The following is a 22611-nucleotide window of genomic DNA, read 5'->3' on the forward strand; positions in this document are numbered from 1 at the left end:
ATTATCACTTAAAAAAGAAATAATGTGCCATCTTGGTTATGATAAAACCAAATTATTAGTTCTTCGCAGATGATAAGGTGTTTATCAAGTGAGATTTTTCATTATGTATTTCTTTTATTACTCTAGCTATGCATATCACACAAAAGTGAATTAAAGTATGTTTCTCTTTAGAAATGCACACACTTCTGATTCAGTTTAAAATTTTTAATAGGTGTTTTAAATACACCAAAGGCATTGTTTTGAATTCCAGTCAGGTTTGTTTAGTATCTCCTAGGGACAGAAATAGATTTTGGGCAAACTTCAGACAGGTTTGCCAGACAATGATCTGTATTAGAACATCTAATGAGATAGCTGGATCAAGGTAAGGCTGTGTATAGATAGAGCCATATGATCCACCAGGTGACATGGGATTTTAAAAATTAATTTTGTTTTCCTGTTCAGCACTTAACATAGCAGGGGTCCAATTATGGCCTTCTATTTTTGATCCTTACAAGAGTTTATTCTCTGGGATACATCTTTTGAAAAAAGGCAATGACATATATGTTTTCTGGATTTTCTGTAAACCTGTTCAGTTCTTCCTTCTCTCTGGATGTGTTTGGGGAAGAGAACACAGTGTAGGTGTTTTCATGGCCCTTGCCTTGTCAGCCATCAGACCTGGCTCATTCTGTTGGACTGTCTGAGGGGCACTTCTCACGTTGGAGCAGAATGTCGGGACACACTCCTAGTCCTGTAAATCACAGTCCCCACGGTACAGGCTGTAACCACATGTTGTTTAGATGGCACAGAGAGGCCCAGAATGCTTTTATTCAAATAACAACGTTTGAAGTCTCATCTCTTGTGAACACTTCAGATTTCTGCAAGGCTGTTTTATTCTCCCAACATGAGTGGAGCCCTGTTGTCCTTTATTACTATTATTTCTTCCTCTTCCACTCACTGCACAAATTCCATTCCACAAACTACCGTGGCAGCTGCTTTCCTCCAGCTGGTAGGTTGATAGCAGTGAACAGCTCACTGTGGAGCCTGAGCCAATTAGTACTGCAACAAGTGACCAGAAAACCCTCCCTAATATAAATAACTCTGAGCTACACGTTCAGACTGTTGACACGTCTTCACTGCTCAGCTCACTTCAGCATGCACCGCACCAGTTCTTTTTCAAAAGTGCTGGCTAAATCCTTTGGGTTGAGTTTCAGATAAGAAGGATCTTTTTCTGTGTGTTTTTTAGTCTGTGTGCAGAGTGCAGTTTCTGCAGCAGCCTCTAGTAAGTAATTTTAGCCTTTATTTTGCGGGCATAATTACTTTAAGATATATGTTGGCTGAAAGTATTTCTTCAGACTATAGAATGAATTCAGAAAATGTTGCATCATGCCTTTGGCTCTAGGCGAGAGCAGAAATCCTTCCAGCTGTGGGTGTTATTTACATTATATACATAGTCATTTTTTCTGCTAAATGATGGATGGGGAGAAAAAAGTCACCAAAAATATTTAATATTAGCAATGTCCCACTTATACCAGATTCCCCTGTCAGACCTCCTTACATGCAATTTTTAAAACAGGGTTCCTGAAAATACCCAGGAGTTAAAAAGTCCAGGCAGTCATCACATGTTGCAAAGCAGCCCATAAACTTCACCTTCAATATTTGGCATCCTCAGTGCTGAGCCCCTGCAGGAGGGAGACCTTCAGCTGTAGAGGTGTGAATCTGCAAACCTGCAGTAGAACTGCAGTTGCCTCAGGACATCTGTGTAGACAAAAAATCTGTAGCCAGTGTGACAGAATATTAGCATGAACAGGAGGCAGCACGTGGACACGAAGTGGAGGATGGGAGCAGGCAGGCAGCAAATCTACAATGTGAAGGTGGAGAAAAGAAACCCAGGCAGCAGAGTTTTCTGAGTGCCACTGTGAGGTGTTGCTGGAGACAGCTTTTGTGCGAGCAGCGTGAAGCTTTCGGTTCTGCATTGGGCCATCATGAAACCACTCTGCAGAAAGCGTAATGGATGGGAGGGAATTAAAATTGCAGATTTGCTTCTGTGAAGCAGACAGGCCGTGTTGGAATGTAGGATATGAAGCAGCATCCCCACACTCACAAGGAGTATTTTCAGAAGATACTAAAGAAAATATCCATAATTATTCATCACATATTGATTAATCAAGCTTTTATTAGAAGTGACATGCAGGGAGACAGATTTTTGTCCTTTAAATATGAGACATTTTCTCAAACTACATTACAGGAAAGGGAAGTGGCTGGCTACATAGGACTTAAAGTTCCCTGTATGTTTTAGGGTTTGTTTGTTTGTTTTAATTTTGTTTTACTTCCTCAGAAGACTCATGACTACATTTTGTAATTTGGGATTTGAAATCAGTAACCACTCTTGAAGTTTCTGAGTGAAATTGTCTTTAGGAAACAAAAGCAAAACGTGGAGTAGAAATTTAGAACAGGGTACAGTTTTACAGCTGCCACTTTAAAGATTATTCCAAATTTCTCTGGTAGTAAAGCAGCTGTAAGTGGTTGGGGTGGGACGAGTGTTTCTGATCACATTCACAATCCAGCTTCTTTCCATTCTTGGTAGGAACCTGTGAGTCAGGCAGTCTCCTACCACCCTCCAGTGGTTTTCAGAGCACAGTGCAAGCAACATCTTCGGAAAGCTTATTCAGAAAATAAAAAGGGGGCTGGGAATATTCCAAGCTTTCTGCTGGGGACACATATTGTTACGCTTGGGATTTGTTTGGCGACTTGTGTAAAAGGTCTTTTGGTTCTGGTTAGATGTTACAAAGTATTCTAGCACACCTGTTCTGTGAAGCACTATGATACTCATGCGTTTGCTTGCATTTGCAGGACATTAAACCATCTGCACCTGTGATGATTTCCAGTCTGTGTTTGTATTGCTGCCAGGATTACAGAATCTGTGGGTGTGACAATTGGATGTACAACAGTGAAGGGGTGTTTTGTAGGGGGCTATGCAAAAGCTACAGGTTCTTCTATTAATTTAGTGACTCAGTAATTTGCAAGTCATTATAAATGTCTCCTCTGGCTGTAGTCTTCCATTTATTTCTCTTGTTACATTCTCTTGTGCACCTTTGGAGCATTAACATCTAAATTTCCAAGGAAAATTGCATCTGTGTACTTAATTTTGTGCTGTTTTTCTGTTCTCAGTAGCATCTGGTATTCTATCCATGGCATGTCACAGTATCATCAACATGATTGCTGTATTTTCTTGGTGATCACTGATCAGGATAATAAAACATGACACAATTTATTTTTATCTTGCTATTATGAATGTGGAAAGCCATGAAAACTGCAGGAGCTTCAAAACACAGCAGGGATGAATTTATCAGAGGTTAAGGAGGCATTCATGTGCTGTGTGACATAAAAGGTAGCGCCTGCCAAACTTCCCCACACAAGTTTAGGATGTATCAAGTCCTGGACTACAAAGCACAAGTAAAAGGGCCTGATGCTTTCATTGCTCAGTATATTGTTGTCTCATCCTTTGTTACAGATTTTCAAGAAATTTTTATTTCACATAACTGTGCTTTTGTCCAAGCAAGTCTGTCCTAAAGCTAACAGTTAATTTTTTGATATAAGCCTATTGCAAAAATCCTAAAATAGGAAATTGCACTTTTCTGCTCCAGGACAACATAAATTGCTGGCTCATCTACTAACATCACTCATCTAGTAGAGCATGAGTGTATTCACAAAGTACTCTCTGTTCAGCCAGTCTAAAATATATGAATAGGATGGGGAAGTTATGTCAGCTACCATTGGGATCACCAGAAGGACAGCACAAAGTTTAACTGCGTTTTCCCTTCTGAGTTCAGCCCCCCATCACCATAGCTGAGAGAGCTGTGATTGCAGCAAGGGCAGGGCAAAACAAAAGAGCAGCTTTGGGGCACACTGAGAGCTGTAAAATGTTCCCAGGTATCTGTCTGTGACAAACAGAGTCTCTTCTTGGACCTCATTCCTTTCCTGTATCTCAAACTGGGAGTATGAGATATTCTGCACAGTCTTCCAGTCCCGTAATCCCCCTGGCATACCCTGGTGACCTCTCCCAGTGTCTCAGCAGCCACCTTCTGTCTGGTGTGGTAACGTGTGTGTGGATAGAATAGACAGACAGGCAAGGCAAGGAGGCTGGCTTGTGGGAGAGGAAAAGGGGCCAGCTGGAGGAAGCAGAGCCCAGTAGGCCTTGGCTTGCCGTCTGGCTGGATTTGATCACGGGATGTTAGCAGAAGGGCCTGCTTCAGCCAATTTCTGCTGGCTTCCTCTCCTTCCTCTCTTGTAAATCTCAGCAGAATTCTGTGAGCTTGAACCTGTATTTACCTATCCTGCCTCTGGGTTGGTTGATTTTGTCTGGGTTTTTTCCACCTACAAAATGTTTACATTTAGACTAATGGGACCAGCATTTGTCTTTGACTGGGCATTCAGATCTGCACTGAGGCTTTTGAGGGTGTTAGAGAGTAAAATGGTTGTAAAGAGACTGCATGTATACATGACAGTGAAAATTCTGTAGAGTCTGCTCTCCAACAGATCAAATGGTGTAACATTAAAGCTGAGATAACAGACAAAATCTGTTTAAGAACAAATCATTCTTCATTGTGTTCTATGTTGATCTCTAACAAAGCATCCACAGGTAAGTGAAGGGTTGAGGTAAAACCCTTTCTTCTATCTGGAAAAAGACGAGGTTTCTTTCATAGGAAAGAAAGTCTGTTACAAGACTTGAATTGAATTTTCACTGCAAAAAGAATGGAAGTCTCTAGGTCAGAGGTTGTGTAACCTGGTGACTGTAATGATATAAGACTGTGATAATGCCACATACTCTCTGGCCTGACCACTGAATATTATCTACATGAACTATAATGAATATAAACTTTTGGGGTTTTATTACTTAAAACCAAAATAAAACTTTTTTTTTTTCTTTTTTTCTTTTTTTTTTTAATCTCCCATTTTTCTGGAATGCCATACAAAACCCAGCAAGTAAGCTTAGTTTTCACTTAAAAGTAGATGTATCAGAAACTGAAATGAGGTCTCAGCTAATTAATAAGACAATGACTCTGACTCTTTATATATTACTCAGGAAGTACTTACATTTTGCTAAACTGTTATCTATGCTTTGTGAAGCGTGGGAGAAGTGATTCTAGAGAGACCCCACCAGGAATGCTTCATCCAGCTCTGGTGCCCACCCAGGTCATGTTGGAGAGAGTCCAGAAGAGGCCACAAAAAATGATCAGAGGGCTGAGGCACCTCTACTATGAGGAAAAGCTGGCAGCTAGGGTTGCTCAGCCTGGAGAAAATAAGTCTCCAAGACCTTATTGCAGCCATCCAGTACCTAAATGGGGCCTGTAAGAAGGATGGAGCAAACTTTTTAGCAGGGCTTCTTACAGTAGTAGTACAAGGGATAATGATTTTAAACAAAAGAAAACCAAACAACAAAACCAAAACAAAACAAAGATATATCTAGGTGTATCTAGACTACACTGAGAAGAAATTTCTTATGATGAGAATGGTGATACAGTGGAACAGATTGCCCAGGGAAGTGGCAAGTGCCCCATCATGGGAAACATGGTCAGGTTAGATGAGGCTCTAAGCAAGCTGGTGTAATTGCAGATGTGCCTGCTCATTGCAGGGGGGTTGGACTGGATGACCCTTAAGGTCTCTTCCAACACAAAATTATTCTATGATTCATAGAATTTTGAAAAGGGCTAAAAAATGTTGTAGGGATTGTGTTTTGAGGCAACAGCTCTAAAACATGCAAGATTTAACTGCCATCAAAGACTGAAGTTTGTTTGGCTTGGTATGTCCTGCTCTACAAGCAGGAAGAAGTATTTCTGAGAGTTATTCCCCTTGGTGACATGGCAGTGTCCCATCTCAGGTTTTACTGCGGCTGTGCCCCTTCAAAATGCAACATGACAGCAAAGAGTATTCAAAGCAGAATGGTTATGTTGGTTCAGGTTAAAGGCTAAACATCTAGCTTGGATGGCATCCCCAGCCCTAGCCTTAAGGAATTTAGAAAAATTTCTTATTTCCTGGAAAGAAAATTTTAAAAAATCATCCCAAAATAGTGAAAACAGCTAATAAAACCAGAACAATCCAAAAACCTAAACAAGGAAAACCAAGGCAAACTCTCAGCTTGGCAGTAAATGTGCAGCATGGCAGTGCTCTGCAGTGGCCAGGGTTGCTGTCCTAGCCGTAGCAGGTGGCAGCAGTGCTGTGGCACCGAGCTGAGTGCAGCTCAGCCCAATGTTCACAGGACCACAGGGAGGTGGCACTCGCAGCTCCTGTTTTGTACGGCTTTCCTTCCTCAGATGCCAGGACTGACTCCGTGATTATCCATCACAACTGAGGCTTTTTGCTTTTAAGTGCCCTGTTCTTTCATCTGTTTTCAAAGGCAAATGTTTTAGGAGAGAAGCGTTTTGTTTTGAAGAAGTGCTGGAAGAAAAACCCATGTCACACGTGAGATTACAAAAAATCGCCTCAAGGGCTGCATTGTTCAATTGCAGAGAATAGCCTATTTCATCTTAAAATAGCCTTAACTTAAGCCGGGATTTAGCACTGTAATTCACAAACACGTGCCTGGAAGATCCTCCTTGCATTAATGAGGCTATTTGCCTGCTATTATATATGGTCATTTCCATGTAATCATCTTTTCGAGTTTATTGAATTTAATCCTCAATGCAGTTGCATTTTCTATGCTTTTATTCTATGGGAAGACTGTTACATAACTGCATTCCTATAATTTTAATACATATTACAGACAAATGTTTGAGCTTTTTTTTCTCTCACCACCAGAAATGCAGATTTAGAGTAAATATTAATCTTTTTACCTATTAACATGTTAAGGCTGTACTGTAATGAAATTACTTAAGATATCATTCACAAGCAGACAGAACAGTGTTCTTCATTCCTCTGAATCTGTGAAAATGAGATCATGGTGAATTTTACAGGGACAATGCACACCCTCCTGTAATGCACATTACTAAAACTAAAGGATTTGTTAATTTTATTACTGCTTGTGTTTTTGGTAGGAAGAGCCACAATGGCCTAATCAGTTTAATGTATAATTTTACAAGTCAGATTTTTTTAATTTTTTTTTTTTTTTATTTTTTTTATTTCAGTGGGAGAAATTACAGATGACAACAAGTGAGAGGAGAAAAATTGTGTGTTCAGTCACATTCCATATAATTGCAATTACCTGTGTTGTTTGGTCATTGTATGTTTTAATTGACAGAACTGCTGAAGAAATTAAACAAGGCAATGATAATGGTAAGTATCTTTTACCTTCTTCAGTGCTGCTGATAATGCGGTGCCAGGCTTTGAAAGGCAGCTCTGTAACCAGTCACACTCTGTTCTTAAATAACAGCTCACATGGCTTCACCAAAGGCTTTAGTGCAGAAGTTCTGAATGTGTCAGTTTGAAAATCTTACTTTATGCCCCAGCAGAGAGAACTCCACTTTGTGTAATCATTACAACAGCTTAACTAGCCTGCTGGTTCTTCCTGGGTTAATCTCCCATTATCTAGGTAATTCTAAAGCTCAGGCGAAAAGATGAGTCAAGTTCAAACAGCTCAGTGCAAGTTCAGATCCTTAAATAGTAATTTATTTATATTAATCACTTGAACCTTGATAGGAAGTAAGGTACGATAGAGCCTCTTCATTAGTAACCTTCCTAATACGAACTGCTAAGAGACTTGTGAGACTTGAGTAGCATGGAAAGCCATTCCTGTGTCCTTTCAAATAGAATTTCACTGTGAATGTCCATGTTCCAGCTGTATTTATTGGTTAGCCCTGAAACAGAGAAGTCATGGAGTCTGCATCTGCAGAGATACTGAAAATCCAACTGGCCACGTGTAACAAAATGTATGCTTAATGTCACTAGGAGCCACACTTGGTGTATGTGGAAAATATAAACATATCCTAAATGTAACTACTTTTGAGTTTTGATCTGAATTTATTTTAAGCACCCTAGAGGAACAAAGGTCTCTAGGTTAGTGTTATATTCCAAAGTTAACATGGAAAACAAAACAGGTGGAGCTTTGTGATTTGCTAGTTAGATAAATATTTGATGATACTCCTGATGCTTGCCTTTCTTGCCTTAGAGAAGGAAACAAGCAGCAAGCCTCAGTAAGTCACAGATGAATACACACTACAAAGTCTTGTTTTGCATTCTTTCAAAATGGGTAACCTTGTCTTTTATCTCAAAAACCTGGCCCAGAGGACAGGACTAGGAATGGCTTTGAACTTCTATTTATGACTACAACTACATCACCCTGCTCATTACAAGGGAGAAGCTATTTCTGTAGATTAGCTGAATTTACATAACAAAACAGCTAACAGGGATTTTTGTTGTTAGACACAATGCAAAAGAATCATGTTAATTATTCCTGGTAGGCTCAAAAATTATTTATGATTTCATATGCATTGGCATATCATTTAGCATTCAGTATTTGCCAAATGTAATGGCTGATTCTTTACTCTAAAAAATGGACAAAGAGATTCCCTGGAGCTACTTACAATATACAGAAGTAAGTGTGAAGAAGGAGCTTTTGCCCCAAAATTTGCTTGTTGCAGGCTAGAGTACTTTTACAAAAGCAAATAAGTATTTGTGGGGAATAAGACAGACATATAGGTAGTTTGCTTTCTTCTCTGTTTTCTCTCTTTAAATGGGAATTGCCAAGACAAAGACTAAGCACTGGAGAAAAAACACTTTATAAATGTATTTTGAGAAGGAGAAAAATTGAAAGCCATGAAAAATATTAGTATTATGTTTATTACTCGTAATATTCTGAGTTTAAAAATCCCATTTTAAATGGATGTCTCAAATTATTTAAAGGGTTGGGTTTTTTTTTCTCATTAGGGAAGTATATGATACAAACCCTGTAATTGCTAAACTTGACACTAGTTAATAGGAAAACCAATTTAAAATATATTTAAAATATTCAATGGTATCTTGATTCCCTACTTATAGTGGTTGGGAATCAAGTTTAACATAAGTTTATTCTACTTGAAGAAACAGGTCTAGGTTCACCTGACCTTTCTTTCTCCTGGTAAAGCTCAAGTCTGAAAATATGGCAATCCTGAAAAAAAAATGAAAGATAGAAAACTTTCTGTCCCATACCAGTGAATGAAAAAATATGCTTCCTACATTGCCACAGAAGCAGCAGCAGACTATCTTTAACGTTAGGCGGAAGAAATCCTGAAAGAAAGCTTTTGAGAGTGGTGTTTAGTTTTTTATTTGACCAAATGGTGGTCAAATCAGTTAAAAATGGGAAGCAGTTTCCTATTCCATGGGCAGTTTCTTGGCCAGCCCATGGAATAGGAAACCCTGTCTATTTTCTAGAGCCACAACTGCTCCAATAGCGTGTACGTACCTGAGCATTCTTAGCAAGTGACTTCTTTTCAATATACATTACTGAAACTCAGTGCTTGATATTCAATGTATAACATAAACTTTCTATTTCAAAGGTGTTCTCGAATGGCCATTTTGGACAAAACTCGTTGTGGTGGCCATTGGATTCACAGGAGGCCTGGTCTTCATGTATGTGCAGTGCAAGGTTTACGTCCAGCTGTGGCGCAGGCTGAAAGCCTACAACAGAGTGATCTTTGTTCAGAACTGCCCAGACACCATCAAAAGACTGGAGGAGAAAAGCTCTCCGTGCACTCAGCCCTCGGAGGTGAAGGACGCGGTGGTGGTGCCAGTAGCACAGACAGGTACAAACTCTCAGCCGGCGGCAGAAGAGGCGACGTCGGAGGTCATGCCAGTTTGACACGGACAGCATTGCTTCTTCCTTGCAGAGTAAGCCGTAGTGTTTGCTACACTACAAATGCTACAAGAAAGTAGAAATGACTGTGCATTTTTTCAGTTAAAAAAGACCCCAACCAAACAACAAAAAAATACCCCATACAAAAACCAAAACCGTACAAGGAAAATGGATCCAGCAAAGCAACTTGTTACTGTATGGAATGTGACCGTTCGTGACGTAGTTTTGCAGCTAGTCAGCAAGTGTAGTGAAAGTGGAAGTGTAGAAAGTGCAATAGAGAACAGGTTTAACAGACAATGCCAAACCAATGTGACTATGTACTTTTTTTTCCTAACTGGGCTGGCTGGGAAAGTAGGAAACAGAAGTGATACGATGATTTTGTTTACAGAAGACACAAAACCTTTCATCTGTTTACTACTAAAAGTTGTATTTGCTATTTATCTTTTCAAAGACACGCTTCAAAGGGTACCAATCCAAGTTATAGGCATTAACAGAAGTACAGAGAGCTGTATTTCAGCACTCCCTCTCTAAGCCTCGTACAGTAACACCTTCATGTGACTGTAGCGGAGCCTGAGTGTTTGGGCAGCTGTGTCAACTACGGATATTTGAACCAGATGTTTTTAAGTATGGCTGGATTTTTGAAAAGCAAGCAGTTCCAACCAGAATAAACTCATGTCTCTGTAAGCTACAGACAGTTTTGTTAAATGTCAGAGAAGTACAGGAAGGAGAGAATATGTAGATATACATTTAGAAGAGCAGCTCCGCTGTGTATTTTACTTTATAGGAGGAAATTAGGAATAAATTGGATACACAAATTATTAAGGCAGAATTGTAAACGAAAAAAAGAAAAAAAAACAAACAGTTTACTGCAGAATTACACAGAAGTAAATTGTCTATTATCAAAGGTCTGAAAAAGGATGACACATACTGAAGATGGAAGCTACTTTTGGTTTTATTTTTTAAGATTCATGATACAGAAAGGTAGATGTAAGAGAACATGCCTACCTACATATCTTAAGAAAAAGTTAGTTTTTATCTCCTTGTTCTAAAAAGCTAGTTTTTATCTTCCTGACTGGAAAAAAAAAAATCAATTGTTTCCTTCTGTACAGGTAAACTTAAGGTGTTAGAGATTCAACAGTCGTTAATTTCGTGTTTTGAGCACTGGCATATAAAAACGAAGTGTGAATAGCATTAAAAGGTGCAATAGATAAATGAATGTAGATATAATACTGTGTCCAACAGGGTGAATTATATATAAAGAACCAAATTTGTGATTCACTTTGCAAAACTGTGGTGTTTACTACAAGGACACAAGAGCAAGTATTGACTCAGAGTAGTTATGTACTGGTGTGGACAAGTCTGGGGCCTGAACATAATGTGTATTTTAAAAAGAAGTTGAAAGTTCTTTTTTTAATCTTGTATTTAGTAAAGGAAGAAAAGCAAAAAAGGCAAATAAAGAATCAGATAATGAGGACAGGAGAGTAGAGATTCACTTAAAGGAGAGGTATGTGCCACACTTACATGTCAACTAGAGTTCTACAGAAGCCTTGAAGTTTCTGCCAGTAAATTTTCTCTTTATACACTCAAATATTTACAGTGAAGTAAGAGAATCATCCCATTCTTGCAAATATCCAGGCTGCTGTGCCTAAGATGTATTGGAATTTATATACTAGGTATTCCTTTGTGAATGTTTACTGGCTTAAGGCTCAGGGAATACTAGAAGTAGCAGTGGTAGCAAGAAATGTGTCTTTAATCAGATCATTATACTCTTTTGTATTGGAATTGCTCTTGTAATTTGGCTGTGACTAAGTGATTGTTATCTGGCTAGACAGGACACAAAATATTGGTGCTTGAATGGGTCCTCAATACATATCAATATTTGCTGTAAGTTACTCGAGGTGAGTCGGATTAACGTTGAAGTTTTTCATGTAATGGCACACACTTTTTATATAAAATAATTTCCCAACTATACAACTGCAACTTCCAATTGTAGCAGCTTCTTAATTGAAGTAACATACAAGAGAAACCAAATCATTTTTCCATTTAAAATTGTGGAGGAGCAGAAGGTCTTCAGAGCATGATGACACAGCTAAGGAATGTTTGTAACTGCACAGGCTTAAAATAGTCTGCAATGGCATGGTTTTCAAAAAGCTACCCATTAAAAGGTAAATCTCATGATAGCTGCCACTTAAAATTACTAACTGCATCTGAATGTTTGGAAGGATGTTTACAGTAAACCTGTGGAATCAGCAAAATTTATTGACAATGAACATTATTATGAAGGATAAATTAAGAGCTTTCTGAAATAATAGTTTCTTACTAAGTGAAAGTAACCCTGCTTCTTTAGCCAGCTTCTTCTTTGACTGTGGTAGCACCATGGCCCCACTGAAAGTACTTTATCCTGTATTTTGTCAGCTTACTGGAAAGTAATTCACATTGGGGTTTTTTTCTTGAACAAGTATAAAATTCACCTCAAAGAAGAAAATACCCGAAGATTCTGAAAGCAGAACTGTAGCATTTTACATTTTTTTAAAAACACACTGAAGAGTCAGCAACAGAAAAAACAACGTGAAAATTTTTATACCAATGCCTTCAAACACTGTTCTGGCACTCAAGTAACTATATATGCAACTGAGTTTACAGTTAAATAAAAGAAAGCAGAAAGACTTCAGTTGAAATTCCTCCTCTCCCTTGGAAATACTGAATGTGGACAGCAGGAAAAGGAGCAAAATTGAACACTGTCTGCTGAGATGGACAATGAGACAAGTCACCAGCAAGAGAGATTTTGGCTGGCTTGAAGCAGCCTTTAACCTTTTAAAGCATTACAGTGTTAGCCTGTGCATCCCTTTCTCTTCTTAGATGCATTGGATTTTCTAGAGCTTTCAGGGATTTCATGCAGGATTGGAATTTGTTTCTGAAGCAGGGTACAACCTCTTCAAGAGGGCAAGGAGCTATTCATACCACCATGCCTTGGATTCTGGTCTTCAGTAATAAGGAAAGTACACGGATAGAGAAACTAGACAGATGCTTATCAACCAATACTTTTTCATTCCCACACAAAGTACAATTTTCTGTATTAATTTATTAACCACAGTATTCTATCCTGAAAAAACAACAAATAAACTAAACAACAGTATACTGAAGGTTTTAAGATGAAGTCTAAAGACTTTTTAATGAAGATGCTATCTCAAATAAAGAACCGTATCAAAGTCCTGTGTAGCCACAGTGCAGCTCTGGCAAATATGCTGTCAGTGGAATTTGGCCTGGCTAAACCCACAAGGGCAGAACCTGGCTCTGAGCTGCCATTAGCAAGAACAGCTTAATCTGCAGTCTTGTTTAAACCAAGTTTTAATAAAGGTAGGTAGAAGTAATTTGGTGCAGGTCAGAGCTGGAAGTTTAAAAAATATACTCCTGTATTCACTCCTGTGAACATGCATATTTCTTTTCCTGTTTTTAAGTTACAAGCATTATAAACCTTATTTCAAACTGGCATAAACATACTACTTTTGACTATCAGTAGCATTACAAAGATTCTTGACTAGTCCAACTGTGCCATTCACACACTGCTCTGACAGTAGTGTTTATTTTTGTTGTGTAGAAAAAATAATTCCCCGTCTCCAGAACAAACAGTTTATAATTTCCAATAATGCAATGAAACTTACATTCTGATGAAAATATTTTACTGTATATAATATTCGGAACTACAAGTTTGTGTTATTTGTTTAACTCCCTCTCTTTTGCAAAAGAAAAAGTGTATGTTTTTGTGGGTGAATGTGTATTGGAAGACAGAAGGTTAGGGAAACAAAAATAATGTATCTGCTTAATGTTGTGAAAAAATGTATTTGTATTAAACAAATTACTCAAAGTACTGCAGTATTCTACATTTGTCACCTTGTTACCTAGAGTGTCACATGCTGAACATGAATTGGCAAGACCACACCCTTGCAAGAAAGGTGAATATATTCAGCTGCTTACTTAATACTGATAAACCTGCTAAGCTGCAAGGGGCTTTTACCCCATCTTGGCAGAATGCTCAGGAAACTACCTCATAGTACAAAGACACTTGAAAGGACTTATAGTTGCTTAACTTGCAGGCTTCAACCCTATAAGGAAGCCTAGAAAGGAAGTGGTTTTGCATCCACAGAATAATAGACAAGTAGCACTGGGTTTTGGCTCCAGCAAGGTAAGATGAAAGCTTCCTAAGGAAAGCAGTACCTTGGTACAAACTGTTACAGTGGATTTTGGAATGTCCAACACATAAAAGCTTTAAATATGGACTGGACAGTTACATACTTTAAAGCTAATTCCAGCTCAGATTGTCAGCATGGATCATGTTCCTTTTTGTATTATTTTATACTGTGACTTGGTGAGTATTTCTCCTTTTTGAAAACCCTAAAGACATTTTTTAAAATGAAAAGGAACATTGCATGTTTGCATTATAAAAAAAAAAAAAAAGCCTGTGCATTTTGTGAAGTGTAAAACCAAAGAAAATATTTTACCTTGACAAAAACAGAGTGTTCCAACCAAAGTCCAGATTTAGTTTTGTACAGATCCACCTACCCTGTATTGTTCTAGATGGTCAGCTGGGGAGAGAGTGGGCTAAGCTTCAAAATGCCACAATTCTAGCTGGAATAAGTTATCACATGGCTGATGATTGGTAAGAATGTGTGTTCAAAACACAGAAGTAATGTTCTAACAAATTTCATTCTGTACATCCAAGGCTAGCCACTTGTTCATGTTCTTAAAGCTTCCCTAACTAGCTCACTATGTAAAATGCAAATGGATTCACAAATCCCTGCAAGATACAGAAGAAATAGCATCACGAAAGAAGTTACAGTAGTAAAGCTATATTAATTTCCATTTATTAGCATGTGGAAAGGTGGAGCCAAATTTGGTTTCATAATTAAGAGAGCAGAGGTATGGGTCCCTAAGCCTTTTTGCTTTCCACACAAGAATTTGAATCTCTTCATGAAGGGTACTGTTAGAACACAAAGCACATTTCTGTTTAGTTTGATGTCTGTATACACACATCCCAGCCAATAAAATATTAAGGCTGTTCTGCTTTGTGAAGCAGAATGAACTTTCCTAGAAGTCAAAAAAATTGTCAAAGAACTTGCCAAAAACACTGGTGTACCACATTTCTGCTACCTATGACACAGAGCTCAAAAAAATAACCTTGATTGAGAACAGAATGATTCCAGTCTGCTGGAGAACACAGACCCTGGGACAAACTTGCCCTTTTGCTCTTTGCAGATACCTGTAACTGATACTAGCTGAACCACAGGACTTTATTTTTTATTTTTTTTTAACATATAGAAGATAATATATATGAAAATACAGTAATCAGCACTATTCCAAATAAAAACCAAAGAAGATAGGTCACAGTAATTTTTAAGTGTGTTAAGTAAATCACTAATAATTTGAGGAGGTAATTCTATAATGAAACATGGATCATTACATCTGTGTATGCACATACCTGGGAATATGGTAAACAACAAGATCAACAAACTTTAATAATGGCTCACAAAAAGCATAGAAGTGAAATGCAAAGTGGCAGAATTCAGAAAAAAAAGTCAGTCTAGAAATTCAGGCAAAAGCTTTAATGAAGAAGTGCCAATTTATCTCTAGGTTTGCTACCAAATTTTGAGAGCTGGGGAAAAAGAATATTTAATTAAAAAGTATAGATAAGATTTTTTTAAACACTTCATATCTTAGCAATGGGCATCATCACTTTATCAGTTTTCAAATCAGCATGGCACTGTCTTCATTAATTGTGTGAACTTGAATAAGAGCTGGCATTAGTTGGATGCTTCCATTTTTATTCAGCAATATTGTTATTGCTAAATTTACTATGTAGAAATTCTGTTTTTAAACTAATGCTGTCATTTTAGTCTAATAACTTGATTAGTTCTATTTTTCCTTTGTAACAGGTAACTAGTTACATATTAAACCCTCCATTTTAATAAAATTGGACAGTATTTGAAATCAAGCAGTCAAGGCTTAGGTAACTTGATTACCAGGACCATTATGGTGTCTTACCAATAGCTTATGTTCAGTTTCATAAGAGGAACTCTACACAGGACTTTGTCAGGTGATTTTAAGACAACAGCTTAAACTGCAGAGCATAAATCACAAAACCTCATTAGCAAGTGTCTCTTACCTTCATGAAACTTGCTTCTTTTGCGGAAGTCTGGAAATTGACTATAATGAATTGTTGCTCTTGGAAGAGCTAAAAGATAGAAAGATAATGTATGCATTGTATCATGCTGAGACTGATCAAACAAGCCAATTTGACCTAACTGTACTGTAAGCATTTTATTGTCCTTTACTGGAAAACTAACCTGGAAGGTTCCTTAAGCAGAGAACTTTTTTCTGCTGAGAAGAATACAGAATATCTCATTCTTCATAACTTTGCATGACAATCTTTTGAAGCACTCACCAGGATGTCAGCCTAATATACTGTAATTACTATAACAGCTTCCAGTTATCGAGTTACCTGCTCATTTTCCTTCCATATTTTACACAGTGTCATGGGAAAGTGACTCAATGTTTTTACTTGCAATCTCAAACATCAGACTTCGTATACAAGCAGAAATTCAAAATGAACTTCCAAATGCAGGATCTGTCAAAGCACTGAAACAACCACATACACAAGTTTAGTTCAATCCAGTTACCCTGGCTCAGCTTCTACCACAGTTTAACACCTCAAGTTTTATAAATCAAAACAGGATACATTCCACCACACAGCACAATTTAACGAAGATATAAAACTACCAAACATCTGCCATGAACTTCAGCACACTGATCTCTCAAACACAAACATAAAGCAGTGATGTGATGGCCTGGAGGTATGTCTGGAGTCACAGGCAAAGACTTCTACCCAGGTTTAAGACTTGCAGGCACCTGAAAATGAACTACATTACCCACCCATGCTCCAGATCTGTAAAAGTTATTCAGGTTTCTTCTTTAGAATCATTTAAGGAGGACAGCTGTTAGTTCTATATAAACTAAAGAGACTGGTTTCCTATAACATTAAAGGGTAGCACAAGCCTATCTGTAAAGAGGGAAGAATTTAATATACACATTAACAAACTTACACTCATCAGTAAGTCTTGCTGCACAGCTATGAAAATACACACTTGGATGTCTGTAAAAGAAATCTGGGAAACCTACATAACTATTTACTGTGACAAAGACTTGATTGTTTAGCACACAGAAGTAAGAAGGGATCATGTGCTAGAAAGATCATTCACCAGGAATAATTATTTCCACATAATTAACAGGCATCTGAGCTGTGACTACTGCCATGTGTAGACAGTTCAGCTGAACTGTGACTTCCATGCCCAGACACTCTAATACGCACTGAGATGTCCTACTTAATGCCTGCTGTGAAATTATCCCTCGTTTTGCCCTTGCCCTTTTTCCCTTTTTATTCATTTTACAGCTTTTAAAGTAATAATCTGCTAAGAACTTTCCTGAAAGACACATTTAAAAGCATCTAAGAGTTGCTTCATAAAGCAAGCCTGCTATTGAAAAGTCGTGAGTGGCTTCAATTCAATTTTCCACAGAAGGGTTAGAGAAAAAATACAGACTAAGATATATTTAAAAATGGGCTGTGGGGACTTTGATTGGCTTTTTATCTGAAATCTGCAGTACAGATTGCTGAGGACAGTAACTCTTTCAAATTCCCTTGACAAAACATAAAATACTCAGTATTTTATTGAAGCATTTCCAGCTCTCTATGATCCTGACAAAGATTCTCAAAGAAAAGAAGGTACAAGAGAAGAGTTCCTCATGTTTAACAGGTTATTGCAATTACCACAAAAAGGTAAGGATTTCTGACCACAAAGTTTTCCAGTCTGAATCTAGACAGAAAATGGACTCAGCTAGTCAGGATTTCAAGACATAAACTTACACAATTAAGATTTTAAGTATTTATTTATAGTAAAAAAAATTTATCCAGTAATATACAGCTTTACCCAGTAATATTGTTTACTCTTTACCATATGTACAGAGATAATAAAAAAGCAACTAACAAAGATTTTAGAAATATAGTTAAATTTTATTTTTTTTTCCAGTGAAAACTAAAATAGGTTTCTAACAATTCCCTTTACTGTTTCAGCTCTTGAATCGGCTGCTGCTCATCAGGGCCCACATCTTCCTCTTCATTCAAGTCTTCTTTTGCTTCTGCATCTGTCACCACAAGGTGACTGAAGGCAGCATCCCTAACTGAGAGCTTTTTCATTTTGATGTTTGGCAGTTTCCTCAGATCACCATCCCACTCTCTTAAAGAGAAAAAAATAAGTAATGAAAACCAATTACCAATAGAAAGGAAGGCATGGCAGAGTTAATTCTGATTTCCTCAGAAGATGCTAACTCAAGTGAGGCTGCTTTTCTCAGTTATCCTCTGTCCCCCTGTGATATGAATAAGCACCAAAGATTTCACCTGATTTTATGCACTACTGAAGCTGTAATTTCTCTGTGAAGAAATAAATACTTTCAGTTGTGATATTCTGAAACAAAAATACATTTTTCACTTTATTCCCATAGACTTACTGTACCCTCAGTTACTTTTGGCCACTTGCTTTTAGGTTTGTCTTATTCAACCTGCAGTCTGGTAAGCAACAGAAATACAGGTCAGGAGAGCTTCTTCACCTGGATGCTTGATTTGCATATGCAACATAACATGTATGTAATTCCCTCATGATTTATGGTAAACGTTAACATGTTGTATGACTGACTTCAAGAGAGCACCAAGGGTTAGTAAGCATTAATTCTCATGGTGAATGTATCATTTCAAAAGGCTCCATGAAGGAGAAAGGGTTGTTTCAAATACAAATCAAATGCAGTGCTCACTTAATAGAATGCTTTCTTCATTACAGTAAGTGCACTTCATGGATAATTTTTCTCAAGGGCGAAGACAGTATTTGCCAATTATAAGATATGTTTTTCCTTTACGAAGGCAATACAACAACACTTCTATCTGATGTCCCCGTTCAAGAAGTCAATTGCGTATTTATATATACAGCAGTCCCTTTTATTTGGGATTTCTGGCTTTATTCCAACATCCTGTAAGTATGGCTTCTGGCTATCATCCCTGCGAGTCAGTGATATATCCTTGCAACACAAGCATTCCTAAGTTGTTTTTTTTCTTTAAAGTATTTCATTTGATAGGCTGTCAGCAAAAATGTTCACTCCATCTACTACCAGGACATATCAACATGCTGGCCCAGATGAGCCAGCAGCAAGTTTCACAGCTCCCAGATCTTTTAACTGGATGCAAGTAGTAAATTCATTTAAGATTTTCTACTAGTATATACACACATACCAACACTACTGTGAACAGCTGAAGTCATCATTTTAGGTAAAATATCTGAGAATATTGAGGAAAAAGGTTATTTAAGTTACAGAAATGGCATTCTAACTGTTGAATCTAAATCTTCCAATGTTTTCGTTAATAACTGGTACAAGTGTTCAGCTTGTAACAGCTAAGAAATGCCAAAATAGCAGTGCCATACCTACTCTGCTTTTCAAAAAGACAAATTCCTTGGCAGTTTTGCGTAAGTTACTTTTTTTATGAAGAAAGACAACAGGTTAACTTCAGAAACAGTATTTTGCAGATAAAACAGATTATGAGTGGTACTAAAAAACCTACCTGAAAAATTTAAGATGCTTTCTGTTCATAATGTCTGGGATTTCTAATAGGAAAGAAATTAAATTCTATTAGATGTGTTACATTATTCAAGTGAGTCTCATTTCAAAGGAAGAAATGTGAGCTAAATGGCCTCTAACCAAAATGGCTACATATCTTCTTTCCATTGCAGCCAAACTGCTCTAAAAGAAATCTGCCATACATATATACAAATATTAAAATAAATAATAATACAAATAAATAAAACAATACTACAAATGTGTACTACCTTTGCTAGTAAAAAGGAAGGCAGGTATTTTGTATTTAGACCTGTGGAACAGACCATTTTGCTTTTTTCCTCCCGGAGTAGCCAAAATCTTCCTACTAGACTGTAATTTATAAACTTAAGCAGATTTTAACAACAGGATGCCAAAGCTGCTTTGCCTTGGTTCAGTGTCATTCTTTTCCTGGTCAGTCCTGCAGTGTTACAAGCAGCCCACATTTAGCATCACCACTAATTTATGGAGTTTATACCTTAGGAGCTTTGACATCTTCCCACACTATAAAACACATCATAACTGTCTATGAACTGTACAGACTTCACAGCCATCAGGCTTTTCACAAGACAGATGTTTTCTACCTCTGTAGCATTACATTAATTTTATTTTAGCTCTTAAAATTGTGGCATTAAAGCAACTTTTATACTGTCCTTGAACAAAGATCTGTCTTTGTTCATCTATCAATTTCCTCAAGTTTTACAGTAATAAATAAGAACATGCTATCAATGCAGGATTACGGATGATTTTGCTACTACAAAACGTGGGATGATGATACCTGTACCATTTATCTTTGTGGCCAGACAGTCCTTATTATTCACAAAACTATTCCTTCCTTTCACACTTGGTTATGAAGTTACCAACTGAAGAACAATAATGTATGTAAAATGTTTTGGTAACAATTACAGTGATTTCTGCAGACTGCCCCTTGATAAGCAGATGAGGTGATACTGTTCACAGCTGGGCAAGGCAAGGCAAAGAAAAAATTGTCTAATGCTTTTTTGGTCTGCTGATTCCTTGGTTCATGCCACAATCCATGCCAAATATCCATACCACATTAGGCTTTCCCAATAAAGCTTCAAATAAAGCTATAGGTGCTGTTGCTCTTGCTGCCGTCCCTAGAACTGCACTCATGGCAGCACAGTGCCAAGCGCTGGAACATCCCAGTTGGTATTTTACAAGGAGCAATCAATGCTACTCTGTTTGCCTCTAGTAGTAAACACTGAGTTTGGCACAAGTGGCACCATGCTGAGATTTGTATTTGTTTCTTTTATCAAAGCATGGATTGAACATACAGTTCAGTGTTCTTGTCAGACAAACCAGGACTAAACGACAAGACTTTCAAATGAAGCCCTTTCATTTGTTTTTCTCTTTTTTTTTAAAAAAAAAACATTTACTGAGTCTAAGTTATGCAGACCTTCTCCAAAGAATATATTCTAAGTTTTATCTAGCCTATCATCTGGGGCACACCAACATCATGAGAAAGCAGGCACTCTGAAGAGAGAAGATTCTGTGACAAACCCAAGATTTGGCACTGAATTCATCTTTACTGCATTGGCAGTGGAAAAATTTTTAAGCTACGCTTACATGTGTGTTTACAATATGTTACACAATAAAAACTACTGAGTTGCCAGACTAAGAATAGAACCGTGTGTAGAAATAAAGTAATTATATACTGCACAGTAACTGATTTTCTAAATTATGCTGGATTAGTAACACTTGTCTAACTCAGCTGCATCTCCTCCTACCATGCACCAATGTCATGGTTTTTGCTGCTGCTTGTGAACTCCTTCATTTGCTTTAAAATGTTAAGAGGAGCATGTTTTTTTGAATTAAAGATAGAAAAAATATAAGAGAGAAATATGGAACAGGAGTTAGTGGGAAAGAAATGAACACAGTATTTTGGGGAGTAGATTATTGTCTGGCATGTCTAAGACAAAGTATTCAACAATTTACATGCTTAGCAAAACAGCAGTGAAAGATTTAAGTAAACAATTTTAAATGTTTCTGACCCTTTCAGATAGTTTTACTTTTCTTTCTTTTGAACAAGAACAATCAGCCTGTTAAAAAAGAAGGAAACTGTAGGTGCTTTTTAGGCAAAAAATTGTTCGGTTATACAATAATGATCACTACAGAAAACAGTGGCTAATGAACAGTACAGAAGTTACATTAGCAGATACATGGAATGATACAGCTTTCATCTGAATTAAATTGATTTCCCTGTAATGTGAAGCCTCCAGAACTAATTAACAAAACTGGTGTATTTAGTTTTAAAAGCCACTTTCCCCCAAGATTAATATTATGCATCTGAGAGAACATGCAAGGTAATTAGAAGCAAATTATCAAAAATGGATGATGTTCACATGAAATAATTATGATGCTTTTCCACTGAAAACATGCCAACCCTGGGTTACAAATAAATAAACAAGTATCTAGCATTACCTTTCAATAGCTTTGCTATAAACATGTAAGACCAGACTAAACAAAAAACCCTAATACACAAAAATTAAAACAAGAGGAAAAAACTGCAGTAAAACTACTGTAGATATATTTAAGGAGTAAGTGACAAGGAGCTGCTAAACCTCAACAACATCACTGATAATGTTCCCTGTATAGCTATTGTTTGTTTAAAAAGGACTTAAAATTTTCTTTATTTCGGGATGTCTACCACTTTTGTAAACAAATTTTTACATTGTGTAAAGGATTAGTTTTTCATTTATATATATCCTTGACAGGACAAGAGGAAATGCCCTCAAGCTACAGCTAGGTAAGATTCATATTGGACATCATGACAGAGGTTTTTTCACTGAAAAGGTGATTAAGCATTGGAATGAGCTGCCCAAGGAAGTGACAGGAATCAGTAGCCTGGAAAGTGTTCAAAAAATGACTGGATGTGGCACTTAGTGCTATGGTCTAGTTGACATGGCAATGTTTGGTCAAAGGTTGGACTTAATGATCTTGGAAGTCTTTTCCAACCTAACTGATTCTATGATACAAATAGACTGCATCAAATTTAAGTACCTTCCTAAATGAAAAGAATACATATAATGCAAATGCATATGCATACAAGAAATAACTGAGTTCAAGAACAGGGGGGGAAAAAAACGCAACAAATCTAAGTCAGTTATAAAAGCTTACTAAAGCTTCTAGGACTAATAATGAGCCAAAACATAAAAGCACTG

At 37.3% G+C, this 22611-nt stretch overlaps 2 protein-coding genes across 7 annotated transcripts in view; one reads left to right on the top strand and one right to left on the bottom strand.

Moving 5' to 3' along the window:
* Nucleotides 1-13567, top strand: part of MARCHF1 (membrane associated ring-CH-type finger 1) — a 226914-nt gene extending 213347 nt beyond the window's left edge. For all 6 annotated transcript variants that reach the window (XM_088056926.1, XM_088056924.1, XM_088056929.1 and 3 more), the window contains 2 exons: nt 7101-7248; nt 9447-13567. In XM_088056926.1, the coding sequence (XP_087913052.1) occupies nt 7101-7248; nt 9447-9748 (450 nt within the window). In that variant the 3' untranslated portion in view covers nt 9749-13567. The remainder of the gene's footprint in view (nt 1-7100; nt 7249-9446) is intronic.
* Nucleotides 13568-17783: 4216 nt separating this feature from the next.
* TMA16 (translation machinery associated 16 homolog) overlaps nt 17784-22611 on the bottom strand; it is a 40631-nt gene continuing 35803 nt past the window's right edge. The window contains exons 9-10 of the mRNA XM_088056986.1: nt 19398-19440; nt 17784-18027 (exon numbers count right to left, since the gene is read on the bottom strand). Coding sequence (XP_087913112.1) covers nt 17853-18027; nt 19398-19440 — 218 coding nt within the window. The 3' untranslated portion in view covers nt 17784-17852. The remainder of the gene's footprint in view (nt 18028-19397; nt 19441-22611) is intronic.

Source organism: Pseudopodoces humilis, chromosome 6 (genome assembly GCF_049639895.1).
Source record: "Pseudopodoces humilis isolate 2021_Gansu_Grassland_sample_001 chromosome 6, ASM4963989v1, whole genome shotgun sequence".
Lineage (NCBI taxonomy): Eukaryota > Metazoa > Chordata > Aves > Passeriformes > Paridae > Pseudopodoces > Pseudopodoces humilis.